The 17812-nt window shown below is 38.0% G+C and overlaps 1 protein-coding gene across 1 annotated transcript; it reads right to left on the bottom strand.

The window, feature by feature from the left end:
• Positions 1 to 2434: 2434 nt before the first annotated feature.
• LOC104097408 (low-temperature-induced 65 kDa protein-like) lies at positions 2435 to 3698 on the bottom strand. The gene is made up of 3 exons (XM_009603961.3): positions 3179 to 3698; positions 2728 to 3064; positions 2435 to 2647 (listed from the first exon to the last, which is right to left on the bottom strand). Exons 1-3 carry the CDS (start codon positions 3696 to 3698, stop codon positions 2641 to 2643), a joined length of 864 nt encoding a protein of 287 aa, XP_009602256.3. The 3' UTR covers positions 2435 to 2640.
• Between the last annotated feature and the right edge of the window lie 14114 nt (positions 3699 to 17812).

The following is a 17812-nucleotide window of genomic DNA, read 5'->3' as shown; positions in this document are numbered from 1 at the left end:
TGATTTATTCTAAAGCCAATTTTTAGATTAAACACATGTGCATAAGGTTGAATCTGTTGTTTCTATTCCTGCCTACTCTCAATTTTGCTTCAATACGTGCGACAAAAAGAAAGTCCTAATTAAGCCGTGTGAATACACAAAGACTAGAGGCAAAAAATGCTCCTAATTCATAACAAAATATAATTAACTAGAAAAGTTAAAAATGAAACCAGATTTTTAACGAAACCAATTGAAGTTTCATAATGAGAAGGGACCTAAGTTGCTGGTGGCGCAAATAACTAGCTGGTCATGGTTTGTCGTAAATTCTACTCGCATTTGATGTTTATATCAATCCAATACAGAGGCGGATCCAGAATTTAAATCATATGGGTTCAATTTTAAGATTTTTAACATTGAACCCATTATATTTTTAAAATTATGGGTTCATATCTACTATTTTTACAATTTTAATGAATTTTTACATACAAATTTTTACTCCGCGTCGAAAGTTATGGGATCAGTTGAACCCGTAGTCAGTGAGCTACATCCGCCTCTGACTCAATAAATACTTGACTCATGTTTTTATTTACAATTTTATCACTATACCATAAGTAATTCATACACACTGTCCCATCCATAGTGAAGCAAATAAGACGCTTTAGGCTCCTAAATTTGGGGCGGCCCATTTTTTTTAACAATAATAGATTTATAGGTTTTATATATTGAGTACTTTTAGTAGAAAAGTTAATTTTTTCATATAAAAGGAAAGATAGTTTTTTTACATTTGTGAATAAACCATCAATATCAGAATGATTATTATGGGATATATAAATAGTTGTAAATTTTTACACTTTATTTCTTGTTTTGTAGTCACGATCTTTCTTTTTCCTTCTCTCAAAAGATTACATACTTTGTCTTTTATTTCTTTCTCCAAGAGATTAAAAGTTCAATAATTCAAAAGTTTTAGTGGTAAAAATATAATATCATTAGATGCCAAAAACTCTTAAAAAATACTATCTTAACCTTGAATGTTTCGTAAAATATGATAATTACTTTGATATTGATGGTTTAGACTTATTTTCTAAATTAAAAGTATTTACGAAAATAGTACAAATAGAAAATAATACTCTAAACGACATATTCAATCAAATAAAAAGACTTGATTCTCTTTCAAATACATATATTGCTTATTAAATAATGTTAATAGTTGCCTCAGCGGAAAGAAATTTTTTAAAATTAAAATTGATAAAATCTTACTTAAGAGAAATTATTCTCATGAAAGATTAAATAGTTGATTATATTATCATTCGAAAAAGAATTATTAGAAGAAATCAATAATAAAATTTTTTTTAACAACTTTGCATCTTAAAAAGCTAGAACAATAATTCTTCAAATTTTTATGGGAAAAAAAGTTGTTTATTTTTTAAATTTAACGCTTCCAAATAAATTTTGGCTTCAGGCCATTAAAGTGCTTGAGCCGCCCCTGCCAATACACATTTTAATCTTATAAGTTTATACTTAAACTAACTACGATAAGCTAAATATAATTTGGCGTAAACACCAGGTGCATTTAAGTTTTTTTTTTCTTCTTTATAGTAAAGCAAACAATGTTTGTTTCTGTTTTGGAAGTATCTACCTAAATTATTCTTAATCAACAACCAATCTATATGTTCGGACCAAAAAAGACAAAATATATATATATATATATATATATATATATATATATATATATATATCACTCCATTTGCTGCTTATTTCAAATAACATTCTGCTGATCTACTCATGGGACAAGAAACCGGCCTTTCTGTATTCATTAATACAATTGTAACATTTTTACTCTCATTATAAATCATTCATATTAAGAACAAAACTCGTAGCTTTATATTTTTTCTTAATTTAATTGAACCAATGGCACTGCAATTTATTCATTTGACCCATCTTTATTTCTTTTCATCCCAAGAACTCTAATACGGTTTTATGCGATCTAGGAACAAATAAATATTCTTTGAAAACATGGTCGACACAACATGCTGAATACAGCGCAATACTGCAATGAATACAGAAAGTGTATGTTACTGACCCAACTATTTAGAAGGCTTAGCTGTTTGATTGATATGCTTAATTCTTGCATTTCTCAATAAAGGTTCTACATATTTAATTTCTGATTACTTAGCTTCAGTCTTCAGGTATAATATGACTACATGAAATTTCAAAGAGTATCTTTTCTAGATTTCTCAATCTGATTAGGGAAGAAAAAGTTGACATATGGCCTGGATGCTCAACATAACAGAATTAGAGGAGACAATTTGTCCTGACTATTCAGATATACTGCGCATAGAGTGTTCTTCGTGACTCTATACAACTCTTCAAAATACATTTTGTTAACAACAACAACTACTGCTATAACTATGCCTCAGTCCCAAACAAGTTTGGGTTCAGCTGTGTAACAAAGATTTGTTGATACTAAAAAAAGAACTTTTTGCTGATATTGCAGCGTATCTAAAAATCAAAACAATATGCTACACATGCTCTTTCTTTATTTAATTATGCTTATCACTAATACAAAGTATGGAATCTGTAGATTGATTCTTTATTTCGAGATATCTGTACTTCGATTTTCAGTTAATTAGGTTGGAGAGAATTCTTCCATGGCTTTGTTCCTCAACAACTGCAATAAAGAATCCTTCGTGAGAAACAAATAAGTATTTACTAGTTAGGCACTTTATGTAAATTTGGAATAAGAATTACCTTCGTGAACACTGGTGGAGATAGGAATTAATGAGAGGTGATGAGCTTGCACTGTGGAACTCAGGAATATGGGATAATGATGCTGCAGTTTCGTTGGTAGTGGAAATGAGACTCTTATGAGGCATAGCGATGGGATTATCTTGAGGCAAATTATCATTAGTAGAGATAACGATATTCTTAGAAGATAAGCTGGGACATTTAGGAGACAATGTTGTGGAACTAGTAGAAATGGGAATATTGTTGGGAGCTGATGATTTGATGCTATTTTCTGTTGATTTGGGGGCATCATCAGGCCTAATAAATGAAGTTACAGCACCCTTCATCTTCTCCACTATACCTGTTAGGCCAAAACAGGATTAAAACTGCGTTGTGAACGACGACTTTAATTTCCTTAAAGAGATGTCCGTATACTGATTTGAGAAAAAGATACAAACAAAGTATTCAACGTTACCTTTATCACCAGAAGCTGCTTGCCTAGGGCTCATAGCCTCAGTTATGATCTGAGAAAGTGATCTCTCGCCTTCACCAGGCTCAAATATTTCTACAAAGTATTCTTTTACTGAAACACCTTTGTCCCATTTTCCTGGGCTGCTAATACCGCTAGCATTTTGCTCTACATTTTGTCCCAACTTATTCACATTACTCTCAGCAAAATGACCAGTTTTTGGCGCTGCGTGCTGGTTCCCAGATTCTTGCTCGTTGCTATTTGTTAGAGTGAGGCCTGAAAATTTTGAAGCAATAGCGTGGGTTGCATCCGATACTGCGGCGTAAGCTGGTGCTAACTTCTCTGTTACAGTTTCTGTTATGGTTTTACTCGGGCTATCAGGTAATGTCTCCTTATTGTCTTGTTCAATAACCTCATGTTTGATGCTTGTGGGAACAACATGCTTCTCGGATACCACTGGATCTGCTCGGGGGTGTTGTCGATCGTGCAGCTTCTTTATAAGCTTCAGGTGCCAGTTCTGATTCATACACAAAAGGCAGCAGCAGGAGCACACAAACAGTATAATATATCATCTCAAGCCAATATATTGGAGAAGCCAAATGCAATAAGAATCTAATAAGCTTACTCAATTAGTTGACTATAAGAATTTTCATGACAAGCTATTAAAATTCGTTCGCTCAATGTAGTATCGTTAATTAACAATGATGATAAGCAGTGGGTGTGGGAGATTTTAGCTTGGTGGATCATTCGCAGTTACTTGTGATATCAGTGAAGAGCCTCTCGGAATTGGGATATTTTAATTCTGGCAAAATCCAGGATTGACCGTGTGAGATTTCTTTGTGTTCATGTTAATGTTCGTACTCTAGTAATTCATGTCGTTACGAGGCTACATTTACTAGCACTGCTTTAATTAGAAAACGTTGGCTTTCTTCACCATGGTTAGAACAAAATGTATATAAATCTACACTTAGTACCGATAATTAGATTGTTCTTAATTGAATATGAAAGTTACGTAGAAATAATGATCGAGTAATGTAAAAAACATATTACTTGGAGCGCCAAGATATTCATGTATTTCTTTTCCGGACATATGAAAGGTGTAGTGTTATCGTCGTGGAAGTACATATGTCCGGAAAAGAAATACATGAATAAAAACTAGATAAGTGGGGAAGAGGACTCCATGTGCTGCGAATCGGATCAAGTACATCAAGTTGCCACGAAGTCTCCAATATAGTGCTCCTACTCAACTTAATGATACCGCTAATATCAGTCTCATAACCTACACAAAATTTGCAGAAGTGTAATATGAGTACAAAACTACGGTAGTATGAGTACAAAACTACGGTACTCAGTAAGTATCAAGTCTAGCGTCGAACAAGTAGTGGCGAGAGGTCGACATCGACACTTACTATCCATCCATTAATGAAGTAAAGCATAAACAAGATACAGAAAGAAGCATGCTACATCAAATGAACACGATAGCTCAAAGAAACACATGTTGTACAGAATTTAGGCATGCCTAACAAATAATGGGAGAAATTAAGATATCAACATCTCGATCCTCATATGAAAACATGATTTGTGTCAACAACAACTATATCAAATTACTATATGAGTCAAATATATGTACATATGCATGCTCAGGATCCAATATCAATGTGTATAAGAGCCACTACATGAGTATAAGCTACCAATGCATGCCTCTGATCCAATATCAACATATATAAGAGCGAATGCATGATTCTAAGTTTCCAATGGATGTCGCTGATCCAATATCAACAACTCACAACACAAATCCATGTGCCTGACATAGGCCACGTGTCCAACAAGCACCAAAAGAATCACGGGTGCATACACTCACAGGGCCCAAGGTGTAAGGCCCTGTAAAGTTTTGCCAAGGGATTCAAGTTTTGTGGAGCCGAAGTAGGCTTATGTGTTTGAGGATTGTAGAAACTCGCCACGGTATGTACTTTTTGGGTTAAAGAATGCACTGAGGAGTTGATGAAAATTTTTGCAGAAGAAGGCAATTTTGCGGTCTGTTTCGCGACCGCAAAATCGTTTTGTGGGCCGCATAAGCATCGCAGAGTTGAGCAGTGAGCTTGTTGAAGTTTGAAGGTTGTTTTGCGGTCTATTATGCGATCGCATAGTAGTTTTACGATCCGCATTTTCCGTCGCAGATTTGGCATGAACAATTTTGTTGGGTCATTCTGCGGTCGCATAAGTGGTATGCGGACCGCAGACCTATCGCAGACCTGTCCAGACCATTTCAGTTTTTGGGCATCAGTTTCGTGGTCTATTTTACGTACCGCATATCCGTTATGTGGTCCATTCTGCGACTGCGGACCTGAGTTCGGAGGGTCCATTTTTCTATTTTATAGCTCGACCCCATTTCTTATAAAAATGACTTTAGAGTTATTTTGGCCGGGTTAAACACATATTTTAGAGAGAGGGAAGTGCTTTAGGGAGAGAAGAAGGATCCCCAAGTGTATTGATCATCAATCCCTGCCTAAATCTTAAAGATTCAAGGAAACCAATCACTAGATTATCTTTTATCCGGGTAAGTCCTATCCCTAAGCTTTCATGCAAGTGGTTATGAGTTCTAGTATATTGTGGGGGGTTAGAAATAGTCCGTGTATGTGACAATAGGATGTAGTATGTGGGATTAATGAACTATTTTGGTTAGTTTCTCGAAGAAATTGGTTGAGAGAGGAAGGGATTACTATTGTAGAGCTTCATAGTATATTTTGCATGCTAGGTGTTTGACAAAATTCCTAAAAGAGTTACACCATGAGAATTCTTCTAATTATTATCCGATTTTCACTATCTTCCTATAGATTGTTATTGCTAGAAGTGTTGGGATGTTGTAGTAAATAAAGGAAAGCTCAAACAAGATATGTTGGCTAAAGGCCTCTTTTAGAATTGAACCCCACAATGGCCTTGTAAGTCCCGTGTTGCTCATTATAAACTGATTATTCCGAATAAGCCTTGTGTTAAAAGATATATGCGTTCAATTTGTTCTCCAAACGTTCTTGTTATGTTGAGTTACTGTTTGGGAAGGTGATTAAGTATGGACTGTGTGTTAATATGTTATGATTTGAAAACATGATTCTAATGAAAACTGGCTGGTCAAATTGTGTAAGAAATCACATGTGCCTAAGACCCTTAATTTAGTTACTTGCCCAAATGTGTATTTAAAGTCTTGAGTGGAAATGCCTTGTTGTTGATAATCTATAAGGATGCCTGAAAGTGAAAGGAGTGGGTTGGAGATATAAAGTGTGGCCAACATGCCAAGAATGAAAGTTATACTTGTGGCCAATGGTGCCGAGGAGATGAATTGATGTGAGGAAGGTTATAAAATAGGCCTTGATTTGACTGTTCCAAACTGACTTCGAAAATAGATTTGCCTAAAAGCTTATGTACCCAAGTTATGCCCAAATGTGGCTGTTTTAACTAATGCTACGTTTCGTAATTATGTCCAATGTGTTTTGAGCTCTTATATCTTCATGAGTTGAAATTGTGCATTGCCCTTTTTGGGGGAAAAGTATTTCAAGAATAAATGATGTGTTACTCGTTTATGATTTTATCTTGTGCTTCGATTGCCAACCTTTTTACTCCATTTCTTGGAAGGAAATCCATTGTGTTTAAAATCTTCATTACTAATGAACCTAAAGTTGTGATTTCCATAATATTCTATATGTTGATGTTAATGTTGATGTTTATGTTGATGATCCTTGAAAGTAAAGAAATGAAAGTGTGGAATATAAGATATGGCCATCGTGCCTTGGGATGAGGAATCATAAGTATGGCCAAGAGAGCCAATGAAATTATAATGATGTTGTGAATGGTTGAAGTTACTAACGAGGCTATATATAGTGTGAAAGGTAATGAGGTTAATATAAAATATATTTGTGCTTTTGTTTCCCTTGTGTGCAAACCAAAAATATTTTTGGGAGTATCATTAGCAAACCCAGGAAGGGTGGGTCATAAGGCCCATACTCGAAACTACACGTGCCGGTGTAGAGGTGGATTGTGATTATTCCCCTTGTTTGGGATGAGATTGAGATATTGATGTGATTGTGGTTATTCCCCTTAATTGAAATGAGGTTGATATTTGTTGTGAATTGGAAAGTCAACCCACATGGCATATGTGGGAAGGCGGCCTAGCCGATCGGGTGGAGATCGGACGCCATGTTGCGCACATGGTGGTACTACTCTTGGTAACACAAATCTTTCGCACCACATGTAAAACCACATTGTTCGTGGGGAGATGGCCTAGCCGAGCGGGCGTGATCGGACTCCGTGCTAAAAATACGTTGGTATATCGGCGCTAATGATCTCCCAATCAAAAATATATTATATTTTCGTATTTTGAAAATTGTTATATTTTAGCTGGGCATTTGGATATTGTTGATTATGACTTGCTGTTTATATGATTTTACCTTTCTTATATTGGCATTCTATTTTGAAAGTGGACATTTAGCTTTACATACTAGTACTATTCCATATGTACTAATGTCCCTTTTGCCGGGGGCACTGCATTTTCAATGGATGCAGGTGGTTCGTCAGTGAGCAGTCTTGATCTTCGTTAGCAGTTACTCTCTATTCAGCATATTTTGGTGAGCCCTACTCTGTTACGGGTTTCATGTCATTTGACGTTGTACTTTATGCTTTGAGGTATAGCCGGGGCCTTGTTACCGGCACTTCCATTCTTCTCTTCTGTTGTACTTAGAGGCTTCGTAGTCTATCACTTGTGCTGGTTCTTACATTGTAAGTGTTGGTATTTGGGCGAACATATTTTCATCATATCAGTAAACTTGTTATATTTTGAAAATCATACATGAATATCCTTTAGTAATGGAAAAGATTGTGGAACACTTGATTCTTCCCATGTCTATCACTTGTGCTGGTTCTTACATTGTTAATGGGAAAGGTTGGGTAGAAGGCATCTAACAGGCTTGCTTAACCGGGGTATCTCAGTTGAGCGCCGGTCGCGCTTTCCGAGGTCGGGGCGTGACACAAGGTAACATGGGTAATCACATAACTCCAGAGGGACGAATAAATTAAACATGTATAACAACTTAATCCAACAAAGTACAATTCATGTCAACAATATCGGATATGGTCAAGACCTAGCAACGCATATACGCTCGTCACCTCGTATATACATAACTCCTAAATCATGAATCAAGTAGCAAATAGATTACCTATGGGGAGAATTTCCTCTCACAAGGATAAACAATAGAGTTACCTCCGCCCGTAAGCTAAAATCAAGCAATAATCGCCTACCGTCCAAATCCAACTCCAAATGACTTGAATCTAGTCAAAAGAAACACAATAATGTCTAATAAAACCAAAGGAAACAACTCAAAACGATAAAGCTTTGTTCTTTAAAAGTCAACAAACGTCAACCCGGCCCACACAGTCAAAATCCGATTCAAGGGGTAGATCCCGACTACCCATAACCTTACGAGTTCAAATAAGTTATTAGATACCAAAATTGGATCCAAATCGACCCTCAGATCCCAAAAATACACCTTCTTAAATTGTAGACAAAACTCCCAATTTCCACTTTAAAATTACAAGTTTAAAGTGTAGAAATCCATGGGAATCAAGATATAAAGCCAAATCTAAGTGAAAATTGCTTATCTCCAATGTAGTAGTGAAATTGCTCTTCACGTTCTCCTCCTCTCGAAGTCTAGGGCTAAAAATGTAAAATAATGGGCAAAAGTCTCGAAATCTAACATTTATATTCTGCCCCAGGTAAAGCCTACGCAATCGCGGTCAAACATTTTGCGATCGTGAAGAACAAATTGTTGTTGCCTTGAAATAATCCTCCGCGATCATGACCTCTTCTTCGCGAATGCAAAGTTCTCCAGCTCTTCCTCCCATTCGAACACGTTAAACCATTGCGAACACGGACAACAACCTCATCTTGGCCTCTTCCTCTACGCGAATGTGGACCCATTCAAGCGAACGCGACCCAGCTGCCTCAGAACAAAACAACACGATCACATGCGCCTCATCACGATCGGGATGAACAAACACCCCACCTAAACATCTACACTTAGCGATCGTGACTTTACCCCCGTGATCACAATGCATGCCTGAACACCAGAAAACCAGGAACCTCAAAGTGGTTTAAAATGATCTGAATCTCCCCAAAACTCACCCGATCCCCTTTGGACCCCCGTCCAAACATGCCAACAAATCCATATACATAAATAATACTTATCCAAAGGCACAAAATACCATAAATAACATCAAAACCAAGAATCAAATACCAAATAACTCTTAACTTTCATTCATTCAAACTTCACCGAACTCGTCCGAATCACACTTAGATATACTGAATCACAACCAAACTATGCACACAAGTTTTAGTTAAGAAAATGAACCTATCTGAAGTCCGAGAATGCCAACCAAAGCTTGATAATACCAAAGTCAACTCCCAGATAAACTTATGAACTCTCTAAACTATCAAATTGTCACCTTTCGACAAATAGGGCCAAAATCATCTAGGAATAAGTCTTCGCGATAGCAACCTCATCGCGATCGCAAAGCATAAATCGACGCCGTCCAAAAATAGGTCCACGGAAAATGAAGATATAAATCCAAATCTAAGTGAAAATTGCTTAACTCCAATGTAGTAGTGGAATTGCTTTACAAGTTCTCCTCCTCTCAAAGTCTAGGTCTCAAAAATATGAAATAATGGGCAAAAGACTAGAAATCTAACACTTATAGTTTGTCGCAGCTAAAGCCTATGTGATCACGGTAAAACACCTCGCGATCGCGAATCACAAATTGCCGCCATCCAGAAATAAGTCTTCGCGATCGTAACCTCCTCATCGCGAATAGATTACACCATTTGACTCCCATACAGATTACACCATCGCCGTCCAGGTTTGACTCCCATACGAATAGATTACACCATCGCAAACGTGAGCAACAACCTCCAGCCAGCCTCTTCCTCTACGTGAATGCTGACTCATTCAAGCGTACGCGAAGACAAAAATCTAGCTACCTCATAATCCAACCATGCGATCGCATGCTCCTCATCTCGAACGCTATGAACAAACACCCCAGATCATCATCAACACTTCACGATCGCGACTTCACCCCCGCAATTATGATGCATGGCAGAACAACAAAAAACCAGCAATCTCAAAGTGGTTCAAAATGATCCGAGACACCCCGAAACTCATCTGAGCACCTCGGGACCCCGTCCAAACATGCCAACAAGTCCTTATATATAAACCAAACTTATACAAATGCCGGTAACACCATAAATAATATCAAAAATTAGAATCAAAGACCGAATCACTCTTAATATTCATACATTCAAACTTCGCCGAACTCGCCCGAATCACACTTAGACATATTGGATCACAACCAAACTTTGCACATAAGTCTTAATTAACCAAATGAACCTATATGAAGTCCCGGAACGCCAACCAAAGCCTAATAACACCAAAGTCAACTCCCTGTCAAACTTATGAACTCTCCAAACCATCAAATTGCCACCTTTTAACAAGTAGGGCCAAAATCTTCTACGAACCTCTGAGTCCAAATCTGAACACACGCCCAAGTCCAGAAATACCATGTGAACTTGTTAAACCCATCAGATCCCAATTTTGAGGTTGTTTACTCAAAAGTCAAACTTTGATCAACTCTTCCAACTTAAAGCTTCTAAATTGAAAATTACTCTTCCAAATCTACTTCAAACCTGTTGAAAATCAAATCCAACCATACACGCAAGTTATAATGCATCATATGAAGCTACTCAAAGTCTCAAACTTTCGAAGGAATGCTAGACAACCGGTTGGGTCACTTCATTTTGCTTCTTTAGCATTTATCACATTTCTTTATGAACTCATGTTCATCCCTGTATATCTTAGCCAACAGAAACCCTATTGAAGCACTTTCACTGCAGTTTTATCACCTCCATGATGCCTACCATAGGGTGATACATGGTAGTCATGCAGAATATCTTGAATCTCTTTCTCAAGCACACACCTTTTCATCAACTTATATGTATACTTTTGGAACAAATATGGATTATCCCACACATAGAGCCTCATTTCATGTAAAAACATTATTTTTACGTGCGGTTCAAGATTTTGTGGCAACATCCCACTTGCAATATAGTTCACATAGTTTATGTACTATGGTGTTTTCTCACTGTTGATGGACATTAATTGATCATCGGAAAAGGTTTTCCTAATCACACCTACTTCAACCACATGATCCTGAGTTTCTAATCTGAACAAGTGATCAGCCACTTGATTTTCTATTCCTTTGCAATCTCGGATCTCCAAGTCGAATTCTTGTAAGAGTAACACCCAACGAATTATCCTTGGCTTATCATCTTTCATTTCAAATAAATACTTGATGGCGGAATAGTCTGTATAGACGATGACTTTTGTTTCCACTCGGTAGGCCTAAAATTTGTCAAATGCCCAAACAACTACAAGCAGCTCCTTTTCAGTCACCTTGTAGTTTATATGAGCAAGAGTGAGGGTTTCTTTTGCATAGTAGATGGAGAGAAACACTTTGCTCTTCCGGTAACCTAGAACGGCTCTAATTGAACTATCACTTGCATCACACATCAGTTCAAATGGCTACATCCAGTCCAGAGCAACTAAAGTTGGTGCACTCACCAACCTCTATTTTAACTCCTCAAATTCTTTAATACAAGCATCATCAAAAACTTGAAAGGCACATCCTTCTCAAGAAACCTGAAAAAGGAGATGAAATTTTAGGAAAATCCTTTATGAAGCGACGGTAGAAAATTGCATGTCCCAGAAAATTGCAAACTTCTTTCATAGAACTCGATGGTGGTAACTTCTTATTTGCTTCCACCTTGGCCTTGTTGACCTCCACCCATCTTTAGACACCTTTTGTACTATCACTATACCTTCTTGCACCATGAAATAACACTTTTTTTTCAGTTTAGCACTCGATTTGTCTCACATCTAGAAAGTACTTTACCAAGATTGGTTAAGCTTTCATAAAAGAAAGAGCATAAAAAATCGAGAATCATCCATAAAGACCTCAGCAAGCCTTTCTACCATGTCAATAAAAATTTCCATCGTATATCTTTGAAAAGTTGTATGTGAAGTACATAACCCGAATGACATTCTCTTAAATGCATAAATACCATAAGGGCATGTAAAGGTGGTCTTCTCTTGGTCTTCCGGGACAATAACAATCTGATTATATCCTGAGTAGCCATTAAGCAAATAGTAGTATTCATGTCTAGCTAACCCGTCTAACGTTTTATCAATAAAGGGAAGGGAAAGTGATCTTTCCGTGTGGTATTATTTAACCTTATGTAGTCTATGCAAATTCGCCAACCAATTATCGGCCTAGTTGGGATTAATTTATTTTTCTCATGTACTACGATAGTCATAACTCCCTTTGGGTACACATTGCACTAAACTTTACCACTTGAGATAGGAAATACAATACTTGCATCAAGTCGCTTAATCACTATTTTTCTTACCACCTCTTTCATGATCAGATTTACATGTCACTCATATTCCACGCTAAGCTTGTGTCCGTGCTCCACGAGGATCTTGTGCAGGCATAAAGCAAGGCTAGTACCAATACCCTTTATATCAGATATCGTCCATGCAATGGCGCGCTTGTGCTCTCGAACACTCTCAATAGCATCCCTTCCTAAAAATCTTACAAATCAGAAGAAACAATCACATGTAAAATGCTAGAACTACATAAATATTCATAATGAATATGAGAGGTAAGGGTTTGAGATCTAGTTTTGGAGCCTCCTCGCTGAAGGCTTAGGTGGTGGTCCACTTGGACTATCTAAAGTCTCAAACTAGGGTTCGTCTCTAATGTACTTACATGACGCATCCAGAATGTGCATCATATCCTTAACCTCCTCCCCAAGTTCAATATTGTTGAACAACATAAGTGTCTTCTCCTAAGCATCATCCATATAAACAATTGAACCTAAGACTGGCTCATCTACTTCCACTACAGAAATCATAGCAAGATCCTTGTAATGATGAGGCAACTGAATAGCCCGATAGAAATTGAAGATTGCCTTTTTGTTGTCCACCTGAATGATCATCTCAACCTCTCGAACTTTGATAATTGCATCACAATTAACTAATAGAGGGCATCCCAAAATGATAGGGACTTGCTCATCAGTGTCACAACCCAAAACCGCCAATTGGGTATGATGGCGCCTAACGCACTTGCTAGGCAAGCCTAACATAACAAGACGATACATAATAATAGAATTTAACAGAAAAAGATACAAGTCAAAAGCCTTCAAATATAACATAACAACGCCAAAACATGATAAATCCTCCAGAACTGGTAAATACATAGTCATGAGCTCTAAAACAGAATACAAGTCTGATAATATAAATAACCATACTGTCCGAAGTAAAGACAACAGTACAAATAGAAAGAGACGCCAAGACTATGATCAAGATGCAGCTTTACCTAATCTCTCGGACAATTCAGCAAGAAAACTCTACTACCGGTGGCTCGGTCCAACACCTTGATCTGCACAATTAAGTGCAGAGTATAGTATGAGTACAACTGACCCCTTGTACTTAGCAAGTATCACAACTAAATTCGGCGAAGTAATAGAAGCAAGAATTATAAATTATACTTGCTATAACCTGTACAATTCATAAATTCAACGAGTAAAGAACGATAATGTGATCAAGTCATAAAGCATAGAAAGAATCATCTTGGTGCACATAATTACTCAAGTACTCTGCTCAGTCAATGATCCAACATGTAAAGATTATATGCAAGTAAATCAGGTAAATAACCATGGAAATTACAAGTAAAGATGAAATGCAATAAACAAATAACATTGGCCAGATTTTCCTTAGAATTTCCAGATCCGTACCAAACCACTGATCAGTTTTCCTCAGCCCGTGTGTATATCATCAAGAAGAAACATGAGAGGGTGACCCTAAGGGGATGGATTCATATCCACACGCTGCATGACTTAGTCACGTGTAATAATCATAATCCGCCCGACATGGTCACAAACTCAATATCATAATCCACCCAGTGTGGTCACAAGCTCAATATCACGGATCTTCCCGGCTTGGTCACAAGCACAATATTACAGCCCGCCCGGCGTGGTGACAGGCACAATATCATAATCTACCCGATGTTGTCACATGTACAATATCACAATCCGCCCAGCATGGTCACATGCACAATATCACAATCTGCCCGGCGTGGTCACAGGCTACCAGTCCAATCCTTTTAAAACATAAAGCAGATATGCAATAATACATGCACATGATCATGAACATTAAATTTCATACTTCAGGACTGGTATAAGTGACATGCTAAGGTGTATGCATGTGCAAGTGTGATATCGTAGCTCAAAAATTAGGTAAATACCTCACAAAATAGCAATTATCAAGTTTAGTTAGGAAATTAACCATTATGAACCTCAAACGTGGCTCAAATAGATCACAAAAGGGGTACAAATAAGAGAAATAACACAACATGAAGCTTAGCAATCAATTCAAGGCATATCATAGCTTAAGCACTACCCCGAGTATAGAAAAATACCCTAGTGCACACACATGGGCTTAGCCCCACACATGTGCGCCACCCATAGCACGTAGTTATCGCAAATAACTCAGGCAACTAGTGCCTCAACCTAGTTTGGGTAATATACTCACCTCAAGCAAGCCAAATCAATCCTCTAACAAGCCCTTCCCGCGGGAATCAACCTCCGGACGTCTTGCAGTCTGGCCAAAATAACATAATATCATCAATAAAAGCCATAGGAAATGATTCCAAAAGATAAATCTAAGATCTTTAACTCAAATAAAAAATTCAACCCCGGGAACGCACCACGAAACTGTCACACCCCGACCTCGGGCAGCGCGACCGGTGCTCAACCGAGATACCCCAGTCGAGCAAGCGTGTACAATACCTTCTACATTCAGAGGCAATGTGAATAACACCAGTTGACTTCCATTAGTTACATCATTAACAATTCCCCAAAACATTTACACAAAGCGGCCCTGCCGCCTCACCCCAACGTATACGAGTGGAGGTGCAATCACAATACCAGAAACTCTATACAAAGCGGCCCTTTCGATTCACCCCAATGTATGCGGGTGGAGGTGTATTCACAATGCCAAAAACTTTACACGAAGCGGCCCTGCTGCCTCACCCCGATGTATACGGGTGGAGGTGTATTCACAATACCATAACTCTACACAAAGTGGCCCCGCCGCCACATCCCAATGTATGCGGGTGGAGGTATATTCACAATGACACATTTCGGATTCCCAAAATAATAATAGTTTGTACAAAAGAGTTCCCTTTAAATCAACAATTTGGCACCTTTGGCCTTAGCAAATGTAAGTTCATAAGGTTTCATCATGTGAGAAATAAGTGTTTAATCACATTGATTTTATACAAGATCTTCTTCCCAAAAGGGGTATAACATAATTAAGTCAAAAATCGAGAATCATTAACACATGAGGATTCTAACATGTTATGCCAATCAGGAATTAATTTTACTAGTTTGAATACCCCACATCAATAGAGTTTCAAGTTCGACTGCACATGATAGAATTTTACAAGGATTCGGGAATTCTAATACAAGAAGAAGAGTTTAGACTTCATACCTCGCATTGAGCTTTCCATAATTCATTACAGAGTTCTGAAAATCCTAACCAATTCAATTTATTTAGAGACATAGCAAAATTGAACACAATTTAGGAAGATATTCATGGCTTCAACTCATTTGAGCATTTTATCGAATACTAGGTGTGCATTAAGGTTTCAAGGTCCTCCTATGATGGATTATTTCATCCCATTACCCAAAGTTTACCCAAATGAGCTCAACAATCTTCCCACTACCCTTGATGGTACATACATGCATAATGAACAACTCCCATCCCCAAGAATTGCCTTACTCATTACCTATTTTCAATTAAATCCCTCAATTGAGGACTAGGGAGTAGAATCTTACCTCTAGGATGAAAACCTAGTGAGTTCTTCTTGTATATTCTTCAACTTTGAGCAAGAAATGATGAATGATAAGCTTAGGAACTTCCCCTCTCACTCTATGGCACTCTCTCTCTCTTGAAATATAAGTTTTAACCTTCTAAAATGATCCCTAAGACTCTTTTAAAAAAATGGGGTCGGGTTCAAATATTAGAAACAATGAAGCCCCAATGCAGATCTATTGTCGCATATGCGACCGCATAACGCTTCTACGGTCTGCAAAATGGGTCGCATAATGGCCCTCCGGACTTGGGCATTTCTGCCTCACTCTGCGACCGGTATGCGGTCCGCAAGCCTATTCTACAGTCGCACAATGTGCCGCAGAACCTCCCTCCGGAATTCTTTTTGTGCTGGGTTTGCGATGGGTTATGTAGCCCGCAAAATGATTATGCGGCCGCATAATAGACCGCATAATGGTCCAAATATTTGCCCAGATTTCTGCCTCAATCTGCGGCAGATCTGCGGTCCATAGATTAGTTCTGTGACCGCGGAGTGGACCGCAGAAATGCCCTGCACTTCCAAAACTTTTCTTGAACTCCCCAACGCACTGTTCAACCCCAGAAAGTCCGAATCGCGGCGAGCAAGCTCGCCGAGAAGAATCTCTACAATCATCAATGCATAAGTCTACTTCGGTACCACGAAACCCCGGGTTGTAGGTAAAATTTTACAGGGCCTTTCATGAACCCAACCAAACTCACAAATTACAAAAACCAATTCAAATATGAGTCAAACCATAACAATTACATCCAATTCTGACCTCAAATCGGCCTTTAAATCATCAAATATCACACTCCAATTACATAGTAAAGAATCCCCAAAATTTAGATCAAATTCGCATAAACTAGATGAAATAATCCATGGGTAATCAATATTATCATTAAAATTGAATAAACTTTACTTACCTCTTCAATTGTAGCAAAAGGTCTTCAAAATATCGCCCTTAGCCGAGCTCCACAACTCCCAAAATGAGGAAATAACAAAACCATCTGAATATAAAATTGCCTAGAAAAACCGCACCTGCAGTCCACTTAGTCACACCTGCGATGCTAATTATGCGGTCAATGGACCACTTCTGCGATCCCATCCAAAGTCCTGCACTCCCGCTTATGCGGATCCTTTAGTGCATCTATGCTTCCGCATTTGCGGCCTCACCTGTGCATCTTCGCCCTCGCACCTATGCCTCCTTGTCAGCTTCTATGGACCCAGACTCAGCTAGCGCAACTCCGTATCCGTGTCCATCCACCCGCATATACGGTCTCTCACCTGCGGCCAATCCATCGCAGGTGCGAAAGCATTAGGAATCAGAAACTTCAACAATCCCTGTAATTTAAAAATGATCCGAACTCAATCTGAATCACACCTGAGGTCCCCGAGACCCCATTCAAACATACCAATAAGTCTTAGAACACAACACGAACCTATTCGAGGCCTCAAATCGCATAAAATAATAGCAAAACCACGAATCGCACCCCAATTCAAGACTAATGAACTAATGAACTTTCAACTGCCAAAATAGATGTCGAACCATATCAAATCAACTCCGAATGAACTAAATTTTTTCATGCAAGTCCCAAATGACACAAAGAACCTATTACAACTCTCGAAACCAAA

The sequence above is a fragment of the Nicotiana tomentosiformis genome, chromosome 7 (genome assembly GCF_000390325.3).
Source record: "Nicotiana tomentosiformis chromosome 7, ASM39032v3, whole genome shotgun sequence".
NCBI lineage: Eukaryota > Viridiplantae > Streptophyta > Magnoliopsida > Solanales > Solanaceae > Nicotiana > Nicotiana tomentosiformis.
Note: the sequence above shows the minus strand (reverse complement) of the source record. Positions and strands in the feature narration are given on the sequence as shown.